The sequence below is a fragment of the Lacerta agilis genome, chromosome 14 (assembly GCF_009819535.1).
Source record: "Lacerta agilis isolate rLacAgi1 chromosome 14, rLacAgi1.pri, whole genome shotgun sequence".
Lineage (NCBI taxonomy): Eukaryota > Metazoa > Chordata > Lepidosauria > Squamata > Lacertidae > Lacerta > Lacerta agilis.
Window position 1 is genome coordinate 26860068 of NC_046325.1, and position 18497 is coordinate 26878564.

The 18497-nt window shown below is 42.7% G+C and overlaps 1 protein-coding gene across 1 annotated transcript; it reads left to right on the forward strand.

Moving 5' to 3' along the window:
- The first annotated feature begins 595 nt into the window (after positions 1 to 595).
- GSDMA (gasdermin A) lies at positions 596 to 17099 on the forward strand. The gene is made up of 11 exons (XM_033170249.1): positions 596 to 688; positions 3901 to 4149; positions 5110 to 5299; positions 6421 to 6586; positions 6713 to 6806; positions 7643 to 7681; positions 9964 to 10002; positions 11223 to 11389; positions 12543 to 12693; positions 13868 to 13941; positions 16644 to 17099. Exons 2-11 carry the CDS (start codon positions 3933 to 3935, stop codon positions 16872 to 16874), a joined length of 1368 nt encoding a protein of 455 aa, XP_033026140.1. The 5' UTR covers positions 596 to 688; positions 3901 to 3932; the 3' UTR covers positions 16875 to 17099.
- The last annotated feature ends 1398 nt before the right edge of the window (positions 17100 to 18497 follow it).

Sequence of the window (18497 nt, forward strand, 5' to 3'; positions counted from 1 at the left end):
TCATTTCTCTGAAGAAAATAGGGACGTCTTAAGGAAAAGCGGGACACTCTGGGATCAAATCAGAAACCGGGACAGGTTCGGAAAATCCGGGGATGTCCCTGGAAAACAGACACACTTGTGGGGTCTGTTACTTTAATATTTTAGAGTTGGGCATAACAGTTTCTATTCCAGTAACTGTAGCAAAGAGAGAATCAAGCTCCAAACTCTGTCTGCTCACCCTGTTTTTCTAATCTGGTCCCCTGCTTGCTAAAAACTGGCTTTAGCACGGATAACAAGCATTCCGCTACACTCGCAGATTTTTTTGGACTACAATTCCCATCATGCTCATTCATGCTGGCTGGGGTTGATGGGAGTTGGGAGTCCCGGACTTTCTTTGTACAGACTTGACTCGCTAAAGTTTCTGTTATGCAATGCAGCACCTTTTGAAATTGAGCTCATCTGTCCTAAACAATCTTAAATTCTCATTATCACCTCATTGACTCACCTCCCTGTCCCCGGGGTGACGGATTTGTGAAAGCATTCCTAGGAAACTTGGCAGCATTGACGAAAAAAGGAGTGAAATAAAGTAGTGGAGTGTGTAGCTCCCTGAAACTGAAACTGAAACAGAAACCAGAAAAATACAACTGCTGAAAGCCAAGGAACCAGCCTTTTGCCTTTTCTCAAAAATTGCTGTTAAAGTACAGGGGAGGTAAGAAGTGCTGAATGATACTATGAAGAGGTTCATTCAGCTGAGTTATTTCTCTGTTGCTTTTTTGTTCGGTTGAAGAAGAACGGATCTCTTATTTTTAGGGACGGGACGATAAGAAGGAAACAGGAAAACGACTTTCCTCAGGGGTGGCTGATGATATGTTTCTTGTTATCTGATCTCTAAATAGTCTCAGACTGTGAAGGGATTTATTCAGATGGCTTGTTGAAGAAGCAGGAAAGAAAGAAATTGGAAGCCAATGTTTAAGATGCCTCATGGGTAGCCTGAAGCATTTCCTTTTAAATTTCTCTTTCAGAAATGTTCTCGTTCCTCTGGTTTGTCACAGGGTGGAGTCAGACAGTGCTGCTGTAGTTTCTACAGTATTTGTTTTCATGGGCGTACGGGGGGGGGCAGATGCCCCCCCTAGAAGCAAGCTACCCCCCCCCTCCACGGAAGAGCCGAGTAGACCGGGACTCCAGGGTAGAGCAGACAGCTGAACAGAGCTAGGAAATAGCTCTGCAGTTCCTGAAGCTGCCACTGGGGGCGCAGGGAGTCCTCAGCCCCACCAGAGTCGGTGGAGAGCGGTGGACCTGCTGCTGCTGGAGGTCTCACCCGCTTGCCTCAGCCTTGGGGGAAGAAGGGCCCGCCGCGCTGGCTTCCTGGCCATGCCGCCTGCCACCTCTTTCCCTCCCTCGAGATCTCTCACACGGCAACCGGGGGGGGGGGAACCCTTCCCCGGCGCCTTTTTGTCCTCGACACCCCCCAAGTCCTTGCCATGTGGCTCCCCGTTTTGCAGACACAGGCACAGGCTTCCCCACCCCAGTTGAACTGCGTCCCCTCCCTCCCTATAATTGATCCTCGCACACTTTTCCCCCCCTTATTTCATGCTGTCCTGAGAGCAGCTGGCTGCTCACATCGCAGCCATGTCGTCATACCTTCCAGTTTTTAAATTTGCTATTTGAGAGAGGAGAGATCTCCACTTTGCATGTAAAGAATTTCTCTGAAGGAGACAACTCCTGTTTCTAAAGTAAGTTGAAAGGAGAAGGGTAGCAGATAGGCTTTAAAGTGCAGAGACAGAAGGAATGTAATCATAGAGTTGAAAGGGACCCCCAAGGGTCATCTAGTACAACCCACCACAATGCTATCCTTAATGTTGTTTACATCACTTCCCCCCCCCCTTCACATGGCTTAAAGTCACTTGTGATCAGGTTTTGGGCTTGATCCACTGGGGTTGGATCAGTATATATAGAAGAATGCAATTCTATATAAAGGAGAAATATTCCATGTAAATTGGCACACTTGAATTTAAGCATGCTTTACAGTCAAGGCTGTAGGAATAAACCAATTTAAATGCTTCTATACTGTGTAAAGTTGGGATTTTACCCTCAGGACTGGATTGAAACAAAAGTTTTGAACAAGTTTTCTTCAAACCCAAGAAAAATGATATTAGTATTAATAAGACATGTAACTAGAATAAAAAAAAAAATTTCAAGCAAATCATTGTAATAACTATCATAATAAAGCACTGCTATAATTATATATAATTTTCTTAAAATTTTGGTTTCATTCACCTTTTCCGTGCTGAAATGTCACAACCTGAGCGACCATGGCTTGCCCCCCCCCCCAGTTTTGATCCTGGGTATGCCCCTGTTTCTTTTCCCAATCTTAAATTCAATTTTCCATGTGTCTGCATCAGTTTGTCACTTTTTTGGAAAAAAAAAACCTAATAAAAATTCATTGTAAAAATTACTGTTAACAACTTCATGGTGAGTGCCGGCACCTATTTCTCGAGAAAAAAGCAGTGTGCATATCTACTCAGAAGTAAGCTCTGTTGAATCCCACTGAATTACAGCCTTAGTAGATTAATCTGAGTTTTTCTTTTGCTGTTATTCATGCAGCTTTGGGGGTTTTGTTTTGTGTTTTATTTTTACTCATTTATTCTAAGCCGTTCAGAGAACATTATTTTAGCTAGCGTGAAGAAAGAAATGTAATACAAGCTCCTGATCCACCAGGCTGGAGGGGGTTTCGAAAGGCAGAAGTGTCCCTCTGCACAGCCCTTGCCTGACTGACAACCTCAGCCGACACAGAATGTCTCAATGTACTCACCCAAATCTCCTGTTGCTGGTATCCCTGTTGGCAGGGAGGTGGCAGAACTGGGCTTGGAAAGGATCCTGAGCTGGCCATGCTGCCACCAAATGATGGCAACATGTAAGACTTGGCATATCCACAAACACATATATAAATAATAAATCATTTTCAGATTATTGGGGGGGGGAATCAAGTGCTTTCAAGATTATGAAGACATTGAATTGGGATACTAACCCTACATATAGCATTGCAGTTAGGAAATTTCAACAGAAGCTGAAGAAGTAAAGCAAGGCAGATAGAGAATGCATGGGAAAGATTATAAAATAGGAAGTTATTGCAAAGGTATTTGATAGAAATGCCTTGAAGCATGTGGTGGTGCATCCATTCTGGGCGGGGGGGAACCCCTCTCAGGACCCCAAGATCCTTAACAATTGCCTTCTATTCACCAATACTATTTTAGGGGCAAGATGTTGGAGAAGGTAGCGGAAGCTGAGCTGCAGGTACTTTGGGAGGAAACCCTTTAGTCGTACCTCGGAAGTCGAACAGAAGCCATTCTGGAAGTCCGTTTGACTTCCAAAACGTTCGGAAACCAAGGTGTGGCTTCTGATTGGCTGCAGGAAGCTCTTGCAGCCAATTGGAACCTGCGTCGGACGTTCCAGTTCCAAATAACATTCACAAACTGGAACACTCACTTCCAGGTTTGTGGCATTCGGGAACCAAAATGTTCGACTCGCAAGGCATTCGACTTCCGAGGTATGACTTTATCTGGAACCATTCCAATGTGGGTTTTGGCTTGGTTTTGGCATGAAATTGGCCCTGTTCAGCATGAAATGTGCGTTTTTCTTGGGGAATGGCTTTTAATTCCATTGACCGAGGTATCCTCCTGGAATCATCTCTGTGAATTGGGGGGTTGGAAGCACCGTTCCACAGTGGTTCCATGTCTCCCTACATGACTGGCCTCAGGAAATAGCATTGGAGCAGGGACTATACATCTACACCTATTTAAAAACTGCTTTGAAGGCTGGAAGGAATTATTGTTTGGAAAGGGGGAAGGCATTCTGCAGCAGATTGCACAACACACCCTACACAGTTTACGAGTTTGTTTCCTTTCTCGTTTCTCCATCCAGGTCAAACGGCAAGTCTTGCATACATCTCAGAAATGTTGTTTCATAAGGCAACCAAATCTTTGTCCAAGGAACTGGACCCAGCAGGAGATTTGATCCCAGTACGAAGTGTTATAGACCAACATCATTTTAGGCCTCTCTGCCTGGTTCAAAGAAAGAGAAAGCAGTCGTGGTGGCAGACCAGACGTTTTCAGAAAACTGAATACAAGCTAAGTGATGTGCTGTTATCGGGAGACCATGCTGCAAAACTAGGTAATTGCCAATATTTACAAAGCTAAACATACAAATTCAGAAGGAAGCCATATTGAGTTTAATGGGACTTACTCCCAGGTAAGTGTGTAGAGCAGAGGTGGAAGAACCTCTGGCCTTCCATTTGTTGCTGGCTTTCAACTCCCTGAATTTCTAGCCATGAACCATGGAGGCTGGGGTTCGTTGAAGTTAAGAGTCCAACAACCTCTGGTGGCCTACAGGTTCCTCACTCTGGTTTAGACAATTTCAGGCTCATTCTCCTTCACACATTATTTACAGGGCTGTGTGCATTCCATGATTTGGCAAGAAAAATGCAGGGTGCGTAATCCAATTTCACGAGTATTTTAGCATTCTTTTAGAGCATATTTCTTGTCCCATTTTTCTCAGTGGTTTGTGGTAGTGCCGTAGCATTTTGAAACATTTACTCACAGTTATGCTGTTTTATCCTTAGTTTTGACTTGGATAGAACCATAGAGTTGAAAGGGAGCCAACGGTCATCTAGTCCAACCCTCTTAAGGGAGTTCATAGATGGCAAATTTCCAACCCCCTCCTTCCCACAAAATCTCTCGAAGAATCTTATTTATAACTCATGTTATTCTGTTTTCCATAATTATATTCTGGGGTGTTTTTTTCAGTTGGAACTCAGTTCTGGCACCCCTCATCAGAGAACGGTGGAGGCATTCATTATGAGTTCCGGGAACTCTTTTTCTAGAAAAATAGCACTGATTATATTGTTTTTAAAAACCACTTATTGGAATCTTCAAGCCTTAACACCATGGCAAAAAGCATGCTTTGCATTAAGGAAGTCCTGGGTTGCCCTTCAGTATCTCTAGGGCTGGGAAACTCAAGAGAACCACAGCTAGACAGGGTAGAGAAGACAATGAGCCCGATGGACTTAAGTTACACTTGTTGTTCTAGTGTCCCTTTTGTTGTCATTGATTTTTCTCAATTTTTTATCTCCAGAAGTCCAAGGTTTAGGTTCAATCACCGTTGTGGACCACGTAGACGGAAAAGCGGAGGGAAATATTGGTGGGCGGGTTGAAGAGACAAGAGTAGAAGCGACGGCGGCTGTTAGTATGTCTCATTCGAGGTCTGTGAACGTGAGGAAGATATATGTCCACCCCCAACTCCTCGATTCTGCAACAAGAAATGGGTAAGGCTGGCAGAAAACAGCAGTTTCAGATATTGACCTCATATACCCAACTGGACTCAACATCGCCCATTACACTTTCAAAGAGACCATCTCCTTTCCTACAGATCCTCCCATATGTTAAGATCAGTAGAAGGGGCCCTCTTGGTTGTTTCACCTGCTTCAGAAGTGGGGGGGGGGAGGAGAGGGCATTATTTGTGGCAGCCTCTAAGCTGTAATTCCCTCCCCACAGAGGTCTGTCTGGCATCTTCACTATACATCTTTCAGTGAATGCTGAAGACACACCTCTTTACGCTGACCTTAGGTACCTGGGATTTGCGTTTTCTGGGCTCATCCTATTCCTGAGACTGTACTCTGTTGTAACTATTTTTAAGTACCGTATTTTCCGGCGTATAAGATGACTGGGCGTATAAGACGACCCCCAACTTTTCCAGTTAAAATATAGAGTTTGAGATATACTCGGCCACAGATTCTCCTCCCGGCGTATAAGACAACCCCCGACTTTTGAGATGATTTTCCTGGATTAAAAACTAGTCTTATACGCCAGAATGTACAGTATGAATTTTAAATTGTTGTACCCCACTCTGGGACCTGCTGGTGAAGGGTAGGTAACAAATGTGTTGTTGTTGTTGTTGTTGTTGTTATGTTCTCTGATTCCAAAGTCAACTAGAGTTAATTACCAGTTCCAAGAGCAGAATTCATTTAGCTACAGCTACTTCTAAACTTAATTCAACTATGTCCCACCCACTCACATGGCACAAGCCACAGAATTTATTTATTTACACCCAGAAATATTGCATATATGCCTCCCACTCACATAAAATACCAAGCTGCTGAGATGTCGGGTAAGTGACACGGTCACACTCCTGCGTCACATTTCAGCAGGGCAATCAAGGCTGATTCAGTCACGAAACCATGCTTGGACTCAGATGAAATGGGTCCAGATAATCAGGAACGCTTCAGTGGAAGAGAAACCAAATGTTACAGGATTGTACCTTGTGAAAAAATATTGTATTGATTGGAGTTTGGAACTACGACGTAGATTGCCGAAGAGACACTGCATTGTTGTTTGTATATCCATTGCTATTTAATGCACTTTGTTCTATTAACACATATTTCTTCAGGAAAATCAACTTGGAACATGAGTTCATTAAACAATCAAAGATGATTCAAAGGGACCTGTTTGTGATCAACGAGGCAGTGGAGACCGTGGAAGAGACAGAGTTCAGGGAATCCAGCAATGCTGAAGGCAACATCTTTTACGACACCTTCATCAATCTGAAACTGAAGGTCAGGTTCGAGTTGCAGACTTTCATGAAATAAGAGGGGGTTGGGGTGGGGAGGAAAAAACACACACATCCTTGCAGTCAAATTTTGTTCCATGTGGTTGATCCAAATTCTCCTTTCATGTTCTAGGGTGGCAGAGGCAGTAAGAAAGCAATCGTCATCCCCAAATCCTGCATTCTGGCATTCAGAGCCAAGCAACTATTATTTGCAGAGAGAGATGCATGTAAGATACTTTTGGTTTGAGGCCTAGACCACTGTGACTTAGCTGCCTTGCTGAGGGGGGACTTGTGGCAAAGAAGGGATGCTCAAGCAAAGCCTCTCCCACCTTCTCCCTTGCCCAACAGCAACACAGCAGACCTGCAGTGCTGCCTGTGGGTCTTATTCTCCAGTAGTTGCTGCCACCGCCCTCCCACTTACTTCCTGCAGCCCAAAACGGGAGAGGACCTGGGGTGCACCAAAGCAATTACTTTTTAAAAGGCTCTGAGTCAGGGCACCCAGCACTCCTCGGTTCAATCCACACAGATGAGTCTTGATGCTGGTTTTCAACGCAGCGTCCAGTTCTATCTCAATACTGGCATAAATAAGGAATTATTTCAGTGAATGGGCCAAAAATGGCATGGCTCCTCAGAAAAGTTAACTTGTGGAATGAAGGTTTCTCATCTCCCCCATAGCCCTTTTGCCCCATCTCACATTATTCAGGAGAGCCCCCCCCCATTTCAAAGAGCCTGTTTGTGGGGCATGGAGGTGGTGGGAATGGGAAATTTTCCTTCTGTGAACTTCCTTAATATAGCCATCTTAGTGGTAATATTGTATAAGATTCAATATATGATATGATATGATAAATGATTTGTTAATAATTGGAAGATTTTTATTGGAAAATGAATAATATGTATTAAAAATAATAATTTAGCCATCTTAGGATCCACTGTCTACTTTCCTTCCCAAATTTATATATCACTGGTAAGAAAAAAAATGCTCACACATTTGACTATTAAAACAAAATGCCATAATTATTCACACACTTTATGTAAACTAGTACCTTTTTGCTCTTTCTCCCAGGTATTTCACACTATCCATCCAAGGGAAGAGGAACTTTTGGTAAGCACATTTTAGGAGATCCATTTTTATTTTTTAAAAGACATTTGACAGAGTGATAGAGATAGCTTGAGAGTGTCATTGCTGTATTCACATCACACCCATTTTTTTCCTGGCCTGATATGATATTTGGGGAAAAGGAAAAAAAATCCCGTATTGTCATTTGATTCAACTTGAAGCAGGGGATATTTGGCTGTTTGTAGCAGGTCATGTGAAGCCTATTGACAACAACAGCAGTGACGACAACACCATGGGTAACAGTAGCTGAATCATTCCAACTTTGGCTCTTTGAAAACTCTCTCTATCCTAGATTAAAATATGTTCTTTACAGATATACTTGATGGCAGAGAAATCCAGCATCTAATAGAGATGTAGGGTGATGACAGTTAGGTAAAGGTAAAGGGACCCCTGACCATTAGGTCCAGTCATGGACGACTCTGGGGTTGCAGCGCTCATCTCACTTTATTGGCCGAGGGAGCCGGCGTACAGCTTCCAGGTCATGTGGCCAGCATGACTAAGCCGCTTCTGGCGAACCACAGCAGCGCACAGAAACACCGTTTACCTTCCCGCTGGAGCGGTACCTATTTATCTACTTGCACTTTGACGTGCTTTTGAACTGCTAGGTTGGCAGGAGCAGGGACCGAACAACGGGAGCTCACCCTGTTGCGGGGATTCAAACCGCCGACCTTCTGATCGGCAAGCCCTAGGCTCTGTGGTTTAACCCACAGTGCCACCCGCGTCCCGACAGTTAGGTACAATGGTATGAAATCTTTATTTTCCTGAAATGTAAAGGAACTGAGAAGGGAAGGGAAGAAAATGTGAATGCTATTACAGATACTCTCCAGCCACAGCATAATATAACATCTGTCAATGTTATATGTACTTTCTAATTTCTCTGAATAGAATAAAATGTGTTCTTGTCCCATGTGAACTGCAGTGCGATCCTAAGCATATTTATTTAGATGGGCCACTGATTTAAATGCAGCTTACTCGCCTGTAAGTGTGCACAGGAGGACAGTCTTTCTGGATTTCATTCTGCAGAAAACTGGTTTAAAGTATTTTTATACCACTTCTAAAAGTTCGAAAGCTTCTCAATGTGCCCCATAAAATAAAAGCATGAAAAAGTAACACAAGTACACACACATTAACTAACTATGGTTGAAATAGTATTCCAAAATAAATAAATCAGAAACTGTTAAAATTGTAATTATAAATCTTTGTCAAACATTCTCTTAGAGCAGGCATGGCCAAACTTGGCCCTCAAGCTGTTTTGGGACTACAATTCCCATCATCCCTGACCACTGGTCCTGTTAGCTAGGGATGATGGGAGTTGTAGTCTCAAAACAGCTGGAGGGCAACTTACCTCGGGGCCCAAACTTATAAGCCCCAGCAAAGGATCCAGTTTATACCTTGGAGGTGCTATATGTGACTTCCACTGACTTTGGCTGGTGGGCATAGCCCTTTCAGAGGAAGCCCGATCTCCGTTATCTATGTCAGGCTGGCATCTGTTAGACTACACACCTAAATGAAATTAAGCCTCATTGAACTTCAATAGGATTTTATTTTCGGTAAGTGAATATAGCATATGATTGCCCTGTGAACTTGCTTATCATAACACTGTTTTGTGAATTACCGCTGTACTTATTTTACCTATAATTTAAAAAAAGTATTTTACATTTAAGGTTTAATGTAAGTAAGCAGTTATTTAAAATTTGCATACATCCGAAGATCACAGGGTGGTTCACAAAATAAGAACACAAATTGCATAAAAAGACAAAAAGCAAACCAATAAACCCCCTCCCACAGACACAGTTAAAAGGGCATAGAATGTTTATAATCAGTCAAAGGCCTGGTTACAGAGAAACGTTTTATCCCTGGGGAGAGCATTCCACAAACGGAGTTGTCAGAGTCTGTTGTTGTTGTTGTTGTTGTTTTGCATTTCTTTCCCCGTTGACCCTACATTTCCCCCCCCCACCTGCCTACATCCATCTGCCCTCTTATGATGTTGCTGGATTACAACTCACACCATCTCTCACTATTGGCCAGACTAGGTTGGAATCCAACAATTAGAGAGTCACAAGTGAACACTCCTTGTTTAAGGTGCCTCAAGATTCTGTTGTGTCACCTAATACAACTTTAAAAAACTTCCAAAATAGACCATGAAAAGTAGTTGGGAGCTTCCATTTGTTCACCATGCAGCAGTCAGATTATTGATGGAAAACTCAGAGGTGTGATCATACTGTGTCAATACATTAAAATTGCACTGATTGCCTCTTTGTTTCCAGATAAAATGGTTCGACAATGTGATTCAACTGACAGAAAAAGTAAGTAGATTTCAGAATGGTAAATGTAAAGGGACCCCTGACCATTAGGTCCAGTCGCGGACGACTCTGGGGTTGTGGTGCTCATCTCACTTTATTGGCCGAGGGAGCCGGTGTACAGCTTCCAGGTTATGTGGCCAGCATGACTAAGTCGCTTCTGGCGAACCACAGCAGTGCACAGAAACGCCGTTTACCTTCCCGCTGGAGCGGTACCTATTTATATACTTGCACTTTGACGTGCTTTCAAACTGCTAGGTGGGCAGGAGCAGGGACAGAGCAACGGGAGCTCACCCCGTCGCGGGGATTCGAACCGCTGACCTTCTGATCAGCAAGCCCTAGGCTCTGTGGTTTAACCCACAGCACCACCTGCGTAGGTTGGAATTAAATGTGGGTCTTGAGGTGGGAAATCAGAAAACTACTGTTTCGGTTAACTTTTTATACATTGCAATGTCTCAGTAAAGATGTTTTTGATGATTCTGAAGGAAGACAATAGATCTTGTGCCGTGTGGGATTTAAAAAACCAATACCACTAATATTTAGGCAAAATAAAACCTTTGTTGTTTTTATCAGACTTACTTTATTTTATCAAACTGAAATATTATCGTGACCTTCAGATATAGAAAATGTTATACGTTCCTGGACACCGAAATCAAATACTTTGCAGATGGCACCAAGCATATTTATCACTTGTCCTGGGCAAAAATGGGGAGGGGGGAATGTTAACATTTCCAGAGTACCAGCATCAAAGCTATATGCACCATGAGAAGCTGGTACTCCAAGGCTTCTCTAGATGACCTATGAGGATGACCTACACTCTCTAGATATTCTTGACTACAACTCCCATCAGTCCCAGCCAGCAAAAACTGATGGGGGTTGCAGTCCAGAATAAATGTTAAATGGCTTAATTGAACAATAATTTGCTTTAATTGAAGTTTTTTGGTGGGCCCCAAACTTTTTTGTGGGTCCTAGGTACTGCATAGATACAGATAATCCAGCCCTTCAAGGTGCTAGTTCTGGTTTTCATCAAGGCAGTGACACTGAGGGAATGAGTGTTTCCTATTTCTAACCCCACCACAACCTCCAGCATTGTTAGTAGCCCTACAGGGAGAAAAGGTATCTTACAGGTATTCTGAGGTTCTTTTCAGTAACATGGAGTAGTATCAGATTTGTGAACCCTATGTTTTGTCCCTTCCCCTAATCTCTAATTCTGTCTATGCTGCCAGTGATCTCAGGAATCATCAGAGAACACAAGAGTAAAGACATACAGCAGGAAGTCAAGGAAGAACTTGTAACATTCTCTTCATTATCTGCGATGCTGTGTGGCAAATTTCTAACTGGCTTTCTGGTGATAATGAGAGAGAATGACTTGTTGCAGGAACTGGAGCTCCAGGTAAAGCTTTTTTTAATTTTTATTTTACTTTAGGATTTCATTTATATATCACTCTTAAATTAACATATTGCAGTGTGGTTCAGAAATAATAATGTAATACAGTGGCACCTTGGTTCCCAAATGGCTTAGTTGTCTAACAAATTGGCTCCCGAACGCTGCAAACCCAGAAGTGAGTGTTCCGGTTTGCGAACATTTTTCAGAAGTCAAACGTCCAATGCAGGTTCTGCGGTTTCCGATTGGCTGCAGGAAGCTCCTGCAGCCAATCAAAAACTGCACCTTGGTTTTTGAACGGTTTTGGGAATTGAACAGACTCCCAGAATGGATTAAGTTCAAGAACCAAGGTACCACTGTATACACAAACAAATCCTAGTACAAACAAAAGCATACTTTTTAAAATCTTCAGAATTGTTCTATAAACTAAAAAAAAAAACTGGCAGTGAAGTGATGTGTTAAATAGAATGTTCAACAGATTAACAGTTCCAGACCCGAATTAGAGACTCAAAAGGCCCAGCTTTAGAAGAAAAATGTAGCAACAGACAGACATTGCCTCTCAACAATCAGGGGTTTGTATGACCAGTTATAAATGCCGAAAGACATTTGAACCACTTAGAAATAGAGAGAAGTAGGACAAAAAAATGAAACCAATGGCTGTGTTCAACATTAGTAAAAGGTTTTTCAGGGTGTGGGTGAGGGGTTTGCAACTGAAAAGATTATTTATCATACAGTTTCCAGTTGTGGGTTGAGTCCTTCCTTAGGATCTGGCAGTTCTCATATCTCTGCCAGAACTTCTCTGCCCTTCCTTTAACCTTGCCCTATTGACATGATAGAACCCTCTCATTACAATCTTACTTTACTTATTAGTAACAGTCCAGTCTATCATTAGGCTCTCAGCTCCTGCACTGCAATACTCCCTGCCCAAGAGAGTCATGCTGTTTCCTAATGTTTCTAGGCTTTGTGGATTGTGCCACATCTAAATAAAAATCGCCAAATGGTCCAGAGTCTTGATGTTCACAGCCGCTTACAAATAAAGCGATACTCATCACCTACCAAGCCCTACTTTCATATATGTGCTACACATGGCCAAATCTCAGGCCATACGTTAATGTACCCACCATTTGCCATTAACATATTTTACTGTAACCTACACTCTCAGCTGGAAGAGGCCCTTGAAGGCACCAGTCAATTCGAGCTGAAGGCTGGCAAGCCAGAGCTGCGAGACTTGGTGGAGAATTTACAAGATTCCAGTGGGGCCATTTTCGCTGACCTTGTTGAGGCAGTCCTCTACTTCCTTTACGCTCTAGATGGTAAGCATTATCCCTCTCAAAATATCAGAATCAAGCATTTGACTTGAATGGATAACATTTCAGCCCAGGAGCAGCTGAAAGTAAGGGTGGAAGGACAGATGAAGAAGAAGAGTTTGGATTTGATATTCCGCTTTTCACTACCCGAAGGAGTCTCAAAGCGGCTAACATTCTCCTTTCCCTTCCTCCCCCACAACAAACACTCTGTGAGGTGAGTGGGGCTGGGAGACTTCAGAGAAGTGTGACTAGCCCAAGGTCACCCTGCAGCTGCATGTGGAGGAGCGGGGAAGCGAACCCGGTTCCCCAGATTACGAGTCTATCGCTCTTAACCACTACACCACGCTGGCTCTCAGATCATCTTTAAGACAGATGCCAGAACTCAAGGTGGTTGAAAGCTCACACCTGCCCCCCAAAATTTGAGATATGGTGGTATTTGATTATCATTTTCTAGTTGTGATGCTCAAGGAATTCAGTCTTTGCAAACTCCTACCTGATGAATGTGCAGCCTGGACCTTAGCTATCCATAAGCTTTTACACTTTTTCTTACAGTTCTGATTATGACAGATGACGTTGGTTCAATCATTTACAAAAAATAATTCTCTTCCATGTCTTGCCACAACTACATAAGGCAACCAAATGGGATACCTTTATAAATTCAGAGTGTTTGGGCTAGACAGAGGCATCCTACAGGTAGGATTAAGGATTATCAGTGGGCAGGGCTCAAACTGTAGGACTCCCACTCATCTCAAACAGCCCCGCAATCTTCAGGACAGATGCTGGAGATGCCAGAATGTGACAACAGTTATCTTCCATATATATATTGATCCTGCACCACTCCTTTGCCAGAAGTGCTGGACATAATCCTCCCCAAAAATGAACTCTTAGATTCTCTGATTCCTAAACAGAGCACTTTGAGTCAAAACAAAATAAAATAAAAAATTCCTTCCAGTAGCACCTTAGAGACCAACTAAGTTTGTTTTTGGTATGAGCTTTTGTGTGCATGCACACTTAAGGGAGATAGCCATAGAGGAAGACAAGTAATTATTTTGAGAACAGTGAGACAACTTACAGCTGCTAACTGAAAATCCTTGAAATCTTTGCCAGGTCCCTGCTTTTGCCTTGCATTTCACAGAATGGAACCCATTCATGAAACTGACAATATTCCTCACTTTTCCAGAATTGACAGAGGAGCAGCTGATACTCCTGGCAGAATCTGTGGAGAAGAAGATTGTGAACAGTCAGCTTGCACTGGTAAGGGAGAATTCCAGTTAGTGCTTAAGGCAGAGGGAGAGACCACTAGAAGATACTTTTCCTGGAAATGGGCGAGGTTAAAGATATGCAGAATGTCACTACTGCACATTCACAAGTATAAGGTTTGTGCGCATCCTTGGCTGATCCATCAAATCAGCACACATAACTCTTCCATATGGCTGTGAGTAAGTATTGTGGCTACAAGTCAAGCTTAGGAATTTATTTTTTAAAGGCAGCAACCCTTTGTGTGCTTATTGAGGAATAAGTCCCACTGAATTTGCAGGTGTATGTTTTCTAATAAAAATGAACAACGTAATACTTACTGCAAGGCAGGCTTAAGCAGTATGTGGACCGAGAACTCCCAGAAGTGCAAGCTGGATTTCGAAGGGGCAGAGGAACCAGAGACCAAATTGCAAACATGCGCTGGATTATAGAGAAAGCTAGAGAGTTCCAGAAAAACATCTACTTCTGCTTCATTGACTACGCAAAAGCATTTGACTGTGTCGACCACAGCAAACTATGGCAAGTTCTTAAAGAAATGGGAGTGCCGGATCACCTCATTTGTCTCCTGAGAAATCTCTATGTGGGACAAGAAGCTACAGTTAGAACTGGATATGGAACAACTAATTGGTTCAAAATTGGGAAAGGAGTACGACAAGGCTGTATATTGTCCCCTGCTTATTTAACTTATATGCAGAATTCATCGTGCGAAAGGCTGGACTGGATGAATCCCAAACCGGAATTAAGATTGCTGGAAAAAATATCAACAACCTCAGATATGCTGATGATACTACCTTGATGGCAGAAAGTGAGGAGGAATTAAAGAACCTTTTAATGAGGGTGAAAGAGGAGAGCGCAAAATATGGTCTGAAGCTCAACATCAAAAAAACTAAGATCATGGCCACTGGTCCCATCACCTCCTGGCAAATAGAAGGGGAAGAAATGGAGGCAGTGAGAGATTTCACTTTCTTGGGTTCCATGATCACTGCAGATGGTGACAGCAGTCACGAAATTAGAAGACGCCTGCTTCTTGGGAGAAAAGCAATGACAAACCTAGACAGCATCTTAAAAAGCAGAGACATCACCTTGCCGACAAAGGTCCGTATAGTTAAAGCTATGGTTTTCCCAGTAGTAATGTACGGAAGTGAGAGCTGGACCATCAAGAAGGCTGATCGCCGAAGAATTATGCTTTTGAATTATGGTGCTGGAATTATGCTTTTGAATTATGCTTTTGAATTATGGTGCTGGAGGAGACTCTTGAGAGTCCCATGGACTGCAAGAAGATCAAACCTATCCATTCTCAAAGAAATCAGCCCTGAGTGCTCACTAGAAGGACAGATCCTGAAGTTGAGGCTCCAGTACTTTGGCCACCTCATGAGAAGAGAAGACTCCCTAGAAAAGACCCTGATGTTGGGAAAGATGGAGGGCACAAGGAGAAGGGGACGACAGAGGATGAGATGGTTGGACAGTGTTCTCGAAGCTACTAACATGAGTTTGGCCAAACTGCGAGAGGCAGTGAAGGATAGGCGTGCCTGGCGTGCTCTGGTCCATGGGGTCACGAAGAGTCGGACACGACTGAACGACAACAAATACTTACTGCACAGTATAAACTCACAATAGGAATTCTACAGTGATGCATGCTGCACCTTTCATTAATGTAATGAATTGAATGGGCATGGCAAAAATGGAATTCAGTGTTAAACAAGTGTAAAGTGATTAACATTGGTGCCCAAAAACTAACCTCACATAAACGCTAATATGTCTAAATTGGCCAGGAAATCAACCCTCAGGTTGTAGTGGATAGATCAATGAAAATGTCAACTCATCGTGCAGCAGCTGTCAAAAAAGGTGAATTCTGTGCCTGTATCATAATGCCATTACACAAATCTATGGTGCAACTACACGTGGGACTATTGTGTACAATTCTGGTCACTGTAGAAGCTGAAAAAGTTTCAGGAAAGGGCATCAGACTGATCAAGGGGCTGGAGCAATTCCACTAGGAGAAAAGTGTTACAACATATGAGGGTTTTTAGTTTATAAAAATTGCAAGTAAGAGGAGGACATGATAGAGGTATATAAAAGTATGCCTGGTTTGGGGAGAAAGTGGATGGAGACATCCATACATACACGACTCTCATAATACTAGACCAGGCATAGGCAAACTCGGCCCTCCAGATGTTTTGGGACTACAAGCCCCATCATCCCTAACAGGACCACTGGTCAGGTATGATGGGAATTGTAGTCTCAAAACATCTGGAGGGCCAAGTTTGCCTATGCCTGTACTAGACCCCGGGAGTGATCCGATGAAGCTAAATGTTGGGAGATTTAGGACAGACAAAAGAACTATACTAGGGAATTTGCCATCAACAGGTGTAGCAATGGGCATGAACTTCGATGGCTTTAAAATGGAATTAGGCAAATTTATGAAGGGTAAGACTATCCAGGCTAGCCATGATGGCTGTGTACTAGCCTCCATTGTCAGAGGCAATTATCAGCTCCTGGGAATTACAAGTGGGCAGCTTGTTATTTGTAGGCTTCATGGTTCACAACTGTGAGGACAGAATGCTGGACTTTCGCCTGATTCAGCAAGACACTTATTATATCCTCATTATGTTTATTGCTTTTCAATACTGATACCATTCATCAAGTAATGGTATTACACAGCAGCAAGTTCTGATTTTGCCTTTTTCTTGTTTGCAAAGGTCGGAAGCATCCTCGATAACGACTTCAGCACAAGAGAAAATGTGTTTACCGTAGAAGCCAAGCTCTTAAGCGAAGAGGAACTGAATATAACTGGAGCAATCATCGAAATGAGTGGAGTCGCGGTGCAAAAAAGTGGACCCACTCTTGCTGGGACTGGAAGTCCTGCTGCTTTCTCAGCTCTCTGTGCACTATATGTAGCTCTGTATGCACTCAATACCCTGTCTACATAGGTATCTATATGTTCAGAAGTCAGTCTCACTAAAGTCAATGGAGCTTACTCCCAGGAAAGTGAGTACAGGGTTGCCGCGTTAAGTCTTTTATCCTCTGTGAATTCTGACGCTCTAGAATCCCACAGTACGCACTTTGTTTACATCTTTAAGTCTAATGCTTGTTCATGGGTAGAGGTCATTGCTTTAATTCAGTGCCTCTGCTGACTCCCTACTAACTAACATGTATAACTAAGTCAAAACAAAATAAAAAAATTCCTTCCAGTAGCACCTTAGAGACCAACTAAGGATCAGTTCAGATTTAATGAGGAGCCATGGTTTCCTTCCATAAGAATGAGCTGAAGATTCCCCCTTCTACTTTCATTTGTGCCTCCAAGAAGACTGAAGGTTTCTAATCTTCTAACCATCTTCACTCAGAGCCATAGAACAGCCTATTGGAATGTGAGTAATATTTCTACATTTGCCTTGATTATCTTCAATAAATCAATGTATGAGAGCTTTGTGGAGTTTTGTTAATACTATCCAGAAAGAGAGAGAAATCTCCAAACGGAACAATGGGGTTTTCCGCGGTCCTCCAACTCCCATCAGACCCAGCCAGCATAGGCAGTAGTCGGAGATTATGTCCCACCCTTTACCAAAAAGTCTGCTGTCTTCCTGCAAAATGTGATTTCTACCCAAGCAGCTACCGATATGAACAGATTCCGATCATTATGCACTAGTTCCCCTTTCTGTTTCCAAAAGTGACAACAGAGCCAGATAACAGTGCTGTGAAACTAAACACGGCTATCCAAAAATCTGTGAGCCTCTGACCAAGTCCACTGTAAATGAAATCAAATTCCCTCTTCCCCACACCCCTTCCACCACTTAGGCACTAGCTGCTTGTTAAATATGATGAAAGCTGCACAGGTGCCAAATTCCACCAACAAACAAATGCCCTAACTCTTGCAAAAGTTGTGTGTAGTGGCTGCTGGATCCAGATTTTAAGTCAAAACACATATTAAAGATCTATTTTCTTCTAATGTTGGTGTTTTATTAATCAGCAACAGTTAAGTGGGAGAATCGTGTCTCATCCAAAGCTATTCACAAATCCTATTTGCTACCTTTTCCTCCATAAGTAATTGCTACATTATAGTCACTATATTATAGGAGCCATAATATAGTTTTGTTGCAAGTTTACAAAATAAAACATGTTCCTTTGATATAGTGTCTCAGATTATTACGTTATGTGTTTTTGTTATGCTGTAAATCGCCCTGAGATTCTCAGGTGAAGGGCAGTATAATAAACAAACAAAGTTAATTTTCAAAGCAGCATAAACATAAAATCCAATCTTTTTTGCAAATGGCACAGGTATGCCATATTTCACTTTCGTCCAGAATTTTAAGTGCAACCTTTACTCTGGAATAGCAAAAATTACACTACAGGTTCTCAGCAGCAGGATCAATCCTGTTTAGCACCTAATCCATATTATTATACAGAATCAGAAGTGTAGCCTGAAGCTGGAACTTCCTCAACAGATGGCTATCCAGTCTCTGCCTAAAGAGCGCAAGCAAGCGACAGCCAATCATGCCTCTAGGTAATTGGTCCCACTGCCAAACTGCTTCAAACATCAATACGTTTACTCGGGA

What these genes read in the sequence shown, in the direction of transcription:
- GSDMA (XM_033170249.1), top strand. Translation starts at nt 3,933, where the DNA reads ATGTTGTTTCATAAGGCAACCAAATCTTTGTCCAAGGAACTGGACCCA. An exon ending in ATTTGCAGAGAGAGATGCAT is followed by an intron (nt 6,807 to 7,642) that starts GTAAGATACTTT and finishes TCTTTCTCCCAG; the next exon opens with GTATTTCACACTATCCATCC. An exon ending in TGCAGGAACTGGAGCTCCAG is followed by an intron (nt 11,390 to 12,542) that starts GTAAAGCTTTTT and finishes CTACACTCTCAG; the next exon opens with CTGGAAGAGGCCCTTGAAGG.